The sequence below is a fragment of the Hibiscus syriacus genome, unplaced genomic scaffold (assembly GCF_006381635.1).
Source record: "Hibiscus syriacus cultivar Baekdansim isolate YM2019G1 unplaced genomic scaffold, ASM638163v2 tig00006753_pilon, whole genome shotgun sequence".
Lineage (NCBI taxonomy): Eukaryota > Viridiplantae > Streptophyta > Magnoliopsida > Malvales > Malvaceae > Hibiscus > Hibiscus syriacus.
Window position 1 is genome coordinate 631,280 of NW_024062111.1, and position 13,734 is coordinate 645,013.

Here is a 13,734-nt window from a genome sequence, read left to right on the forward strand (position 1 = left end):
TAAGAATCATGAATGTGATTCACTAGACTTAGTCTAAATGCATAGACCGGGTCTAGGGGGTTACAATTAATTGGTATCAGAACTTTTGGTTTTTAAACCTCGGACTGTGTATGAGTCCAAATTGAAAATACAATTTTGAAATATTTTAAAAAACCTGTTGCTAAGGCCATGTCTCAAAGTTTTTATAATTTTAATTGTGTTCAAGACTCTAAGTGTTTATCTAACCCTAAGTTTTATCTTCTGTAGTAAACTAGAGATCTACCAAAATGAGTGCTAGACGTGGACGTCGAACTAGCCGAGGGCGAGGTCGAGTGGCTAGATTTGCAGACCCGATCGACGAGATTCGAGTAGATCCCCCACCTCCGACAGGTGATCCTACTCCTGCGACCCCGACAAATTTACCTCCTGCTGCTGGGATTGGCATGACTACACCGATCAGGGGAGCAACTGATAGTGAGCCTGATTCTACCAGAGCTGCATTTGATGAGAATTTTGGTAAACAATTTTTACAGTTGATTCAAGGAGCGGTCAGAGCTGTTGGTGCTGGATCCGAGGTGCATATTTCTCAAACTTTGATCGCCAATGGGGTCAGAACTTTTGGAGGACAGCTTGGAGGAATTCCTATTGAAGCAGAAGATTGGCTTCAAGATACAGAAAGACGCATGGATCAGTTGGGTTTGGACCCAACTAAGAGATATTTGGGGGCAGTAGCGATGTTAGATGGCAATGCCCACACCTGGTGGGAGTCAGTGACCAATAGTGTTCCTATCGATCGTTTGACATGGGATTTCTTTAAGGAGCGCTTTCGGAGCCGATTCCTGGGTGAGCGTTACTTAGTCTAGAGACGACAACAGTTTCAGGACTTGGTTCAGGGTAATATTACTGTTTCAGAGTATGGGATAGAGTTCTTAAAATTGTTAAAGTATGGAATCAGTCTGGTGCCTACCGAGAGAGATCGATGCCGTAAATTTTCCCTCGGACTCAGATATGAGCTACGTAGGCAGGTGGTGTCCCTTCAAGATGAGATTTTTGATGTGCTGGTGAGCAGAGCCAGGGATGCTGAGGAGATGGAGGCTTTAGCTTCTGGTAGTGAGCGTGTTGATCAGGAGCGATCTAGGAAATATTTTGGCCCTACTGAATCATTCGCATAGTCCGGTAAGAGGAATCAAGAGATACGAGATATCACCATAGAGTTAATAAAACAACTACTTATCGGATGCTTTCCACTTTCCCCAAATCTCTTTCATCTCGCTCATATTATTCTGACGGTGATGTGTGTGTATCCAATCAGATTTGACATGGACCCAGGCCATAAACTATCTATGTTCGTTAGCTAGGACTGCTCAGACCATCTCAGAATATCTTTATTAACTTTTACCTCTTTTTGAATCCTTCGTTCCATATTAGTAGCCTTCTATATAGACATCGGTCCCAAATCAAGACCAGTGGGATAAATAGTGTAATGCAAAATGAGAACAAAGTTTATAGAAAATCCTAACCTCATGTCATCTAGTTCGCATGCTTTTTCGAAAAAATAAACCTAACCGCATGATCTATAATTTCACTACAAAAATTAAAAGGCTCTCCTCACTGGATTCTTTTGATCTGGGTAAGGCTCTATCTGGGTTCTAATTTTACTACATCTTGTGTTTGGTTCTAAAGTAAGAGGTCCTCGAATTGTCATTATCAGTGCCCTCTTAGACTACTAAACCCTCAATCCTGGCCCATCACAGGCTTTTAAATTGAGTTCAATTCGAGGGGACACACCTCCTTATATCCATACAGAGGTGAAAACCATCACGAAGACCATAAGGCATGAGCCCCATGAGCGATCCACTATACCGTACGAAGGTGAAAACCACACAAGGGAGTAGCTTCTCACTCCCACTTCAATAGGACAAAGTGCGGTTTTAGCTCATGTTATGCATATGTGGTTGTGAAGTGTGTGAGAAAAAGAAAAAACAAAGCAATCAACACTGAACAGAAAACACAAAACCCTGAACAATTATTTATTCTGAAAACACCAACATACAAGTTAATACAACTATTTAGTAGTTAATCAAATCACAAGCGAAAAATTTATTCAAACCACACAAGGGATCAAAAATCAAATTAGAGCGAACTTGTAATTTTTATTTGCAAAGACAATTAATTAGTCGGCTAATGGCCCGACTCTCTAAAAGAAGTCCCCAGTGGAGTCGCCAAGTCATCGAAACTATTTTTCTTGAAAGGGAAAAAGAGGGTCTCGTTTCGAAATAACTTTTGATAACCAGTTAATGATAAAAATGTAGTTCAAGTAGTCGCCACCAATCTTTGATTAGGGTGTGATTGAGCACCCAAAAATATATTTTCCATTTTAATAAAATATTAATTTTAATTAAAACAACAAACTTGCGGTCCGCGTTACCAAAATTCGAGTTTGGGAGTCGATTACGTGTGGGGAATGATTAACACCCCCACAACGCCCTAAATCGACATCTAGTCGATTAATTAATTGTCTTTGCAATGAAATTTACGAGTTCGAGTCTAATTTAATTTAAGATCCCCTAAAAATAACATTCTTTGAATTTTTGGACGAAACATGATAATATTTAATTATTTCCTATCGAGAAATCAATCCTTAAAGGAATCGATTCTTACTCCAATCGAAATAAAGAAATATTAAAATTTCATTCTAAAGTTCACTATTAATTTAAAATAACAACACCCAAAATAATTTTAAGAGAGAACGATAATATCTAATTATTTATAATCGAGAATAAATGACCTCTCATACCTTAAAGCAACCATTTATTACTCCAATCGAAATGAAGAGATATCACTATTCCGTCTTAAAATTCAATATCGATTCGAGTGAAAATGATAATATTTAATGATTTCCCATCGAGAATAAATGACCTATCATACCTTAAAGCAGTCATTTATTGATCCAATTGAAATGAAGCTATATCACTATTCCATCTTAAAATCAATATTAATTTGAGAGAGAATGATAATATCAAATTATTTCCAATCGAGAATAAATAACCTCTCATGCCTTAGAGTAGTCATTTATTACTCCAACCGAAATGAAAAGATATTACTATTCTCAATATTGATTCGAGTGTTATTATTTCGAAAAACCATCGGAAAACACATGAAAAAAGCAAATTAAAGGCATATCAAGCAAGTAAAATAAATTAATTATTTTGCCAATATTTAATGAGAATAAAGATTTTCAATTATTTAAATATCTCGAGACAAGACCTTAGATTCGATCTAACAGTCTTTTCTTGATGAATTTAATTAAAAGAACATGATCTTTTTCCCAATCCCCCAATTTTAAAATGAATTCGATTTAGTTCGTGTCACTAAATGGGATATACTTTCATTTTAAAATTATCGAAAGTAACTTTCTTATACGTTAAGACAATCACTTTACGACAATACTAAAACGAATGAATATTACCCTTAGTCAATTTATTTTGATTCGAGTCAAGTGATACTTATGAGGGTATCTGTAAAATTAATTATGGACTAAAATGAACTAACATGCAAGCAACATGCAAAAATTAAAATAAAATAAAAAATAGGACTAAAACATAAACAATCAAACCATCATGTAAAAATTAAAATAAAATAAAGTATATAAATGACTTAAATTAGCATGCCTGATATTGAGTGCTAAAATAAAAATAAAATAAAAAATAAAACATGGGGACTAAATTAAAAATAAACTAAAATTGCATGGCCAAATTAAAAAAAATAAATAAACATATTTGGGTTCGAAATACAAACATACAGAAACTACAAGAGCTAATTGCTAAATATTTTTTTTTCTAGCCTAAAATACACATTTGAAATAAAAGGGGAAATATCAAATCAATCCATAAACATTTTTAAAAAAATTAAAAATGTTACTACACAGGACGAGATGTAAAAGCATGCTAAACATATAGGGACAAAACAAAAAAATAACTCTAAAACTACATAACATGCATAAAAGTGGGTAAATTATGAAAACGACCCTTACACATGACTCTTCTGTAAAAACATGCGCAAGTTAGGGGACCTAAGTGAAATTTCCCCATAACTTGTTCTATATATACAACATATTCGCTTTTTTACATTTTAATATAGGTTTCTTTAAAAACATAAAAGCTCTCTTCTCTCTCTTCTTTTCTTCTTGGCTGGCCCGCTCCTGGCCGCCTTACCCTGGCATCCGGCCGCTATTTCAGTAACCACACACGACGGTTGGAACTCCTAAATCGACACAAAAACCCCCTACATGTTAGGTCTACTCTCCTAGACACAAATCTAGGGCCAAAACCACATAAAAAGCCCCATAAACTCCCAGATAAGTCCCTTGACCTTTTGGTCTCTCCACACTCCGACGACCTTCAACGAAGACCCCTATGTCTCAAGTAACTAAAGATCTAACCCTCTCCTAGTTTTGTGTTACATGCAAGTAGTATTTCCTCTTATTCTTGTAATGCTTTTTCTAAAACCGAAAGTAAAATAAAATAAAAAAAATACCTCAAATGTTTTCTGTTTTTTATTACTTTCTGCAAAATTGAAAGGGGAACCCTTTTTTATATAGTTTATTCAGGGTTTTATAAGCCCAAGTTTTACAGACTTTTCTCTCTCTTTTGATATAAAATCATTACAAAAAAATAATTTTTGCGTGGCGTGTGAGTACGAATTTGTTGCTTATGTGTTGAATTGTGTTTCTAACATGGTAGGGGGCTTTGGTTGGTGGCATCGACGGTGGTAGCCGACTGGTGGATATGGCGGTGGATCTGAGGCTCGATCTGGATTGTTGGATGGGTCCATATCTGACGGCTGAGATGAGTGGCGGTGCCAAAGGGTTTCATGAAACCCTAATGATGTAACATCTGAACCGTTAGATCTAAAATCAGATCCAACAGCTGAGAGGAGGCTGCATGAAGAGAAAGGGAAGGGTTCAAAAAACCCTAGATGGCTTGGGCTCTCACGTGTAGATTTCAATTTGGGATTCAGGTTGTTGGGCTAGACTCGAAACGGGTAGCTGTTAATGGGTCAGTGATTTTGGCGGGCTGAGACTTGATTTTTGGGCATGTATTTGGATCTGCAAAACCTAAATTAAAAAAGTATTAATATAATAATAATAATAAATAATAATAATAATAATAATAATAATAATAATATAATAATATAATAACGGGACGAAATTGAGTGTGAACAGATTTCATTTATGATTTTAGGTTGATTGTTTGACGACATGAAGATGAATAATTCATGACTAGCATGATGTTTGCCAAGTATGTTCTTTGTTGCAAGCATGTCCAATTAGGTGATGCCATAATTTTAGGTTATGTTTTGTAACGTTTAAGTGATGTATGATTGTATAGAAAGCAAGTTGTGGTGTATACTATGACCAAATATGCCTAAAACGAACAATGATATGCCTAAAGTAATCAAAATCATCAATTATGAGAATTCTTGATTTACAACCATGTTTGGTTTTTGTTTGGTTGATGAGAAGCATGATATAATAGTGTCACAACATGATTTTAGTGTTACAAGTATATTTATGTATGATTCGTAATGTTAGAAACAATTAAAAAATGAATTAGTAGTTAAATTTTACATATTTTAGCCTAATTTTTCATAAACATATAGAAAAGATTGATCCCTTGTAAAATTGGACCGATCTAATGATTATTGTGCTAAAAAGGATCAATCCATTTGTATGAAGGAGCGATACCTCAGAGAAAAGGACAAACCCCTCATGTTTCGGATTCATGGGAACTCTTTTAAAATTTAAATTTTATGTTCCTAAAAGTTGTTTTAGCCTTTTGCTTCCCAAAGAACAATATTTTATAAAGTAGACACTAAAATTTTGGATTTGAAATTAAGGATGGACCTAATTCGAATCAAGCTAAGTTTTCAATTGTAGATTTGTTTTGTCTTTAATTTCATTTCTGAACTAAAATTTTGGGGAATGCATGTAACCCCCAAGACCTGGTCTACACGTTAAGGCTGAATCTTTAAAGTCACATTGATCACCGAAGTGATCCAGAATTTAATTCAAAATAATTTATCAGATATTAAATCAGAATTACAAATGATTTATACATTTCTTATCACTTTATATAAAAAATATTTTATCAAAATATAATTTAAATCCGAGACTTCGATCGTCGAGATGAAAATCTGATCCTAACATCCTGAAATATATGAAATTAAGAAATAAATGGGGTGAGTTATAGAGCTTAGTGCGGTCAAAAAGTGGTAATAAACAAAATATTCAGAAAAACAATCAACAAGCATAATCTCAATCTGAGTCATAATATTCATGGTTCGAATAAGTATACAAATATAATGCACCCATACACCACATACGTCGAAGAGTAGGTTCCCTAGAATCACTCTAACTACAAACACAATCCGAAAATGGGGTCGTGGTAATAAACAAAATATTCAGAAAAACAATCAACAAGCATAATCTCAATCTGAGTCATAATATTCATGGTTCGAATAAGTATACAAATATAATGCACCCATACACCACATACCGTCCGAAGAGTAGGTTCCCTAGAATCACTCTAACTACAACACACAATCCGAAATGGGGTCCGCCACAAAGGCATAGGCCACTGAATCCAAAGTCAAATTCACCTCATCGGATGAACACACTGAACATCCCCTATCAATCCCATTCCAATGTGTCATGACTTTAAAATATACATATCCGAATATCGATTCGATCCAAATGTAAAAGTATTTTCATAATATCATAGTCTGAATAAATAGCATAAATTTCGAAGATGATATATAACACGTGTGACAGAACATATTTATAACCCCCAGACCGATGCGGGTAACCCGATCCGATATGGGTTGTCATATTAGGGCCACCGGAGCGACCCACTGAAAAAAATAGCGGAAAATTTAAAACTTTTTATCAGAACATGTAAACTTATAAAATCATTTATCAGTATGCAGAAATAAAATATATTTTCAGACTCATATATAAAACAAAATACAATTACATGCTCCCTAATCGTATGTATCGTACTCTGCAGACAACACCGAAAGAACTCCCTTACTGATGACGATAGATGCACTGGTACAATTCTTTTAACCTAAAAAGGTGAGTAATAGAGTGAGCTTTGAAAAGCTCAGTAATACAGAACTACCAGATGATGGAACGTGCAGATACAAATAAACATATATTTCCTTATTGGTTCAGATATCTACAGATTTCTTTGGCTGAGCTGAGGTCCCATTGATATTTCAGGTATTAACATATAGTATTTAGTTCTGATGGAAAAATATTTGGGATGTTTAGGTTCAGGAGATCAGAATATGTTTTCTAGTGTGTTCCCAAAAATCATGTAACTTTTTAGATCTTTTTAAAACATATATATATATATATACCCCCATCCGTCAAGTCCAAAATACGTAGGTTCCCCAGAACCATACGCCCACCGACAAGTCCAGTATGGCCCTGAGCACACAGCCGAGGAGCCTCCAGGTATACTTCCTCCAACATTATCCCCCAAATAAAACATGTTTCGTCCGTAAACGAATATATCAAAAATCAAAACATAATCCATGTCAAGTATCATATCAAAATTCAGGTCAAGTATTCGATCAGAATCCAAGTCAAGTATCAGATCAGAATCCATGATAGATATCATACCAGAATCCATGTCAAGTATCATATCAGAAATCAAATCAAAAATCAGGTAAAATATTCATGTGAGTAGGGAACACACCAGAATTTACAGATAGTATTCAAAGATATTGGATAATCTTAGCAAGTAGAAGAACACGGATCTTCAGTATACCGAAAGAATATTGGAATTCAGAATCACTATTGGAAGAGTTCAATAACTAACAGAATCATCAGTTATTCAGAATGTGACTTGAGCTGATAGGGAAGAAATGAAGGTTCAAGATCTTTACAAGCTATGTCGATTAATCAGTTTATCGAACAACTCCAGATGAATAGCTTCCGAACTAATACTTGTCAACTTGTCTATTCAATAACCTTCCTGGGTATTTACTCTTTAATACCAAATATTCTTATCCATAGATCATCTTCTAAGTCATCACTGAACATATCTTAAGGAGACGAACACATATTGTAATGGTCTTTATATCATTTCCATGTTTTAACTGTATCAAGAAATGCTGACGTACATGATTTGTGGTTCATAATCCATAGAGATAATACATCACATAAGTTCATCCGAGTTTTCAGGCTTATTCCAATCTCTTGCTTAATCCTCAGTCCTTGAGGTTACCTAGTTCATTTAGCAGTCAAGTCTATTCCAGTTACTCCGGAACTTTCCAGAGTAATTTCGGACGTTCCTAAATTTTAGATACATATTGTACTCCTGTTCAGTTCAGTTCGGTATTCGTGGTTGATTTGTCGAAAAAATATCAAATTCTTAGTACTGAATGCGATTTAGAATTGAGCTGAATACTTCTAAAATTATCATCGAGTCAAACTTGAGAATACAAACACGCATTCAAGTGACATCTATGCCGTTCAGGTACTGATATAACACTAGCATTGGTTGCTAAACTTAATATGTGATCTATAACTTTTAAGAGCAGTACCACATTCATGTTTATTTAGATTCCTTAAATAATCTAGGACATTTACTTAGTATAGGCCATAAGGGTATTTTGGTCATTTTGGTGTTCAATTTAATTTCAATCATTACAGAGCTTGAGGATATCACATCATTCTTGAGCTTGGTGATATTCTTGAGTCATTTCCATTACATGGATATTCTGGTCATTTTACAGATCTAGTGTATTTCAATAATTCATTCCGTCCGATCTTATTATTAAATTCAAACTTATCATTTATGTCAGTCCCTACAAACTATTCTGATTCGATATATTTCAATCATTTCCATCCATCTGATCTTATTATTTAATTCAAACGTATAATCTTTTCCAGTCTTTTTGAATAGTTATGACAAAAGAACACCCTTGATAATTTATTATCAAATCGTAGATTTCCAGGTTAAAAGTCTTTTAAGATGTTACTAAAGAATTATCAGTAATTTTCCATACAAAAGTAGGATCTAAACAATTAAATTAGTTATTTATCGGTTTAAATAAAAATTCTCAAGTTACTTTCCCATTCAGAGTCAACTCGAACTATTTTTACCTTTCAAGGGCATTTTTGTAATCTCTTAACCAAATAATTTCGGTATTAACTCTTAACGAAAATAATTATAATTTAGAGATCCTATGGTCAATTGCTTCCCCGAACATTCTCTGATCTTGAAATGATTCCTTAACAGACTTCTAGTATCTTACAAAAACCCTATTGGGGTTAAAAGCTAGTTATCCAAATTTCATAAGCAAAACTAGTATTTCTATGCACATCATTAGTTTTATCAGATCAATATGTCTTTACAACTTCTTATCCAACTTCCATGGTCAATTCTTGTATTTTTACAAAATAAGGGTATTTTCATAATTTTACCTTGCCGGAGTATTCTCATAATTTCGCATCCAAGTACCTTTAACATTTAACCTTTGATGAAATAAATTATAAGTTACATATCTAGGTTGATTTCTTTATCACTAAACACATAACTTGTAATTTAATTATAACAATCCCTCAATTTCTTATAAAAGTCATCTAAACCATAATCAATTACTGAACCTTTTTACCGTATTCAGATCGAGTGTAGAAATTAATTAACTACACAAATGAGACCAACATTATCTTAATCATGCATTTACCAATATTCACATGTTCCATAAAGCATAAAGAGGTAGTAAAGTATTACCTCGATTTATGTGCAATACTGATCGACCATTAAATTCCATTCGAATGCCCTCGATCTTGAAATCATCTTCCAATAATCCCTCAGAAGCATATCAACAGAAATAACATAAAAACTGGAGCATAATTCTGAAAAATGGATCGAATCGGATGATAAATTAGTGCAAAATAGCTTACTGGGTTTGAATTTGGCAAAACGGACTTTGGATTCGGATTCAGGACGTCGAAAGCATAAAATATGACTTTTCGAAAATTTGGAATTTTCGGTCAAAATCAAAGTCAACGGGGTTGACTGCCAATTTCGAGGCCTTTGGGTCTGAATTTTAAAAAATGGAATGCGGAATTGGATTTGGAACCTCAAAAAACGTCAGGATAAGTATACTCGGTCAAATTCAAAGGTCGTTTAATGCCCGGTCAAAGCTGATCAAAGTTTTGGTCAACTGTGGTCAACGGGTCGGATCAGGTTGGAACCGGTCAAAAAAGTTTCAAAACTGGTCAAACCGATTTTTTGAACCATCCCCACGTGTAGTGGCGACGCGTGGGGGCGCGTGGGACCTCCTCCAACGTTCTATAAATCACGTAAAAAATTCTAAAAATTATTTTAAGCAATTTCGAGGCACTTACAAAGCTCGGTTCACAATTTTGAACGGTGGAGTGCTCGATTTCAACATATCAGAAACTTTGACCGCTTCACCTCCTCACTCGCCGTCGTCTACGGAGACCAAGGATGACACTGGCAAACTCGGAACGGCACAAGGAACACGATGGTGCGGGAGGTGTCGTAAACGGATGACCGGATCATCGTGAATCAACGAAAAACCAACTGAAATCGAGTTATTACCGATGATACTTCCGACTGAAATTAACGACGAATAGTGACGATTCATGATGAAAGGTTTGAGGGTTTTTGTTCCTTGGTCGAAAAAGAACATGATGGTTGTTTCGGTTCGTCGATCGGAGGTCAGACGGTGAGTAGATCAGAGTTGAAAGTTATTGACCGGGAGAGGAAATATGAACATTTTTCTGCAGAAATACACGGGAAATGGGGGGTTATATTAACTCCTAAAGAAAAATGGTCAAATCATAAGTTTAGCCACTGAACTTCATGCACTTCTTAAAATGGTCTGTCAACTTTGAAATTTTACAATTTAATCCTTAATTTTCTTCCAAAATTCCAATTAAATTCACCACTTTATAATTTCTTAAATTTAACCCCTAAATTGGGGTGTTATAATTCTCCTATCCTTAAAAGAATTTCATCCTCGAAATTTATTCATGTCACATTATTGCAGAAATGAAACTTCCATCAGTTCTCTCATATCTTTAAGTAGCTTTTACAAAAGTATGTGTCCTCTACTATTCCTTAACCAGCTGAGTATACATTCTCATCAGAATTCTTCCTCAGTCCAAGTAAATAATCAAAACATCTTTATCCTTGTGAAATTAATTCAGACTTGGTTACGTGAATAGGCTCATAGAGCAACATCATATCCCAATTTCATTTATGGAGTCGGGTCAGCATTTCTCGGATAATTAACTCTCACATGGCTCGGGAGTACTTTACAGCGTTTAGACAGATGTTACTGGTATTCCTTTTTGTACAAGTATAACCTTAACGGATATAAACTTTGGTTTACTCGTTACAGATAGGGACTCAGCCCTGGAGTTCCAGCTCAGAGAGGTATGATTGTAGTCTAGGAGCATGTATTGATCAAACATATTTTGACATTCGACCGACCGGTCTATCTTGAAAATTTTTGACTCAAACCATAGCTCTGATACCACTAAATGTAACCCCCCAGACCGATGCGGGTAACCTGATCCGATCTGGTTTGTCACATTAGGGCCACCAGAGCGACCCTAAAAAAAATAGCAAAAAATTTAAAACTTTTTATCAGAACATGTAAACTTATAAAATCATTTATCAGTATGCAGAAATAAAACAGATTTTCAGACTCATATATAAAACAAAATATAATTACATTCCCCCTAATCGTATGTACCGTACTTTGCAAAAACCACCGAAAGAACTCCCTTACTAATGACGATAGATGCACTGGTACAATTCTTTTAACCTGAAAAGGTGAGTAATAGAGTGAGCTTCGAAAAGCTCAGTAATACAGAACTACCAGATGATGATGAAGAACGTTCAGATACAGATAAACATATATTTCCTTATTGGTTCATAAATCTACATATTTCTTTGGCTGAGCTGAGGTCCCATTGATATTTTAGGTATTAACAGATAGTATTTAGTTCTGATGGAAAAAATTTGGGATGTTTAGGTTAAGGAGATCAGAATAGGTTTTCTAGTGTGTTCCTAAAAATCATGTAATTTTTCAGATCTTTTTAAAACATATATATATATATATATATACCCCATCCGTCAAGTCCAAAATGTGTAGGTTCCCCAGAACCATACACCCACCGACAAGTCCAGTATGGCCCTGAGCACACAACCGAGGAGCCTCCAGGTATACTTCCTCCAACATTACCCCCCAAATAAAACATGTTCCGTTCGTAAACGAATATATCAAAAATAAAAACATAATCTAGGTCAAGTATCATATCAAAATCTAGGTCAAGTATTCGATCAGAATCCAAGTCAAGTATCAAATCATAATCCATGTCAGATATCATATCATAATCCATGTCAAGGAGCAGATCAGAAATCAAATCGAAAATCAGGTAAAATATTCATGTGAGTAGGGAACACACCAGAATTTAAAAATAGTATTCAAAGATATTGGATAATCTTAGCAAGTAGAGGAACACGAATCTTCAGTATACCGATAGAATATTGGAATTCAGAATCACTATTAGAAGAGTTCAATAACTGACAGAATCATCAGTTATTCAGAATGTGACTTGAGCTGATAGGGAAGAAATGAAGGTTCATGACCTTTACAATCTATGTCGATTAATCAGTTTATCGAAGAACTCCAGATGAATAGCTTCCAGAACTAATACTTGTCAACTTGTCAATTCAATAACCTTCATGGGTATTTACTCTTTAATACCAAATATTCTTATCCATAGATCATCTTCTAAGTCATCACTGAACATATCTTAAGGAGACGAACATATATTATAATGGTCTTTATATCATTTCCATGTTTCAACTGTATCAGGAAATGTCGACGTACTTGATTTGTGGTTCATAATCCATAGAGATGATACATCACATAAGTTCATCTGAATTTTCAGGCTTATTCCAATCTCTTACTTAATCCTTAGTCCTTGAGGTTACCTAGTTCATTTAGCAGTCAAGTCTATTCTAGTTATTTCAGAACTTTCCAGAGTAATTCTGGATGTTCCTGAATTTCAGATATATATTGTACTTCTGTTTAGTTCAGTTCGATATTCGTGGTTGATTTGTCGAACAAATATCAAATTCTTAGTATTGAATGCGATCTAGAGTTGAACTGAGTTGAATACTTCCAAAATTATCATCGAGCCAAACTTGAGAATACAAACACGCATTCAAGTGACATATATGTCGTTCAGGTACTGATATAACACTAGCATTGGTTGCTAAACTTAATATGTGATCCATAACTTTTAAGAGCAGTACCACATTCATGTTTATTTAGATTCCTTAATTAATCCAGAACATTTACTTAGTATAGGCTATAAGGGTATTTTGGTCATTTTGGTGTTCAGTTTAATTTCAATCATTACAGAGCTTGAGGATATCACATCATTCTTGAGCTTGGTGATATTCTTGGGTCATTTCCATTACATGGATATTCTGGTCATTTTACAGATCTAGTGTATTTCAATAATTCATTACGTCCGATCTTATTATTAAATTCAAACTTATCATTTATGTCAGTCCCATCGAACTATTCTGATAGATCCGATGTATTTCAATCATCTCCATCCATCTGATCTTATTATTTAATTCAAACGTATCATCTTTTCCAGTCATTTTAAATAGTTCTGATAAAAGA

At 34.6% G+C, this 13,734-nt stretch overlaps 1 protein-coding gene across 1 annotated transcript in view; it reads left to right on the forward strand.

Annotated features, from left to right (window-relative positions):
• The first annotated feature begins 422 nt into the window (after positions 1-422).
• Positions 423-13,734, forward strand: part of LOC120201026 — a 46,456-nt gene continuing 33,144 nt past the window's right edge. The window contains exons 1-2 of the mRNA XM_039201721.1: positions 423-587; positions 4,722-4,867. Of these exons, the coding sequence (XP_039057652.1) occupies positions 423-587; positions 4,722-4,867 (311 nt within the window). The remainder of the gene's footprint in view (positions 588-4,721; positions 4,868-13,734) is intronic.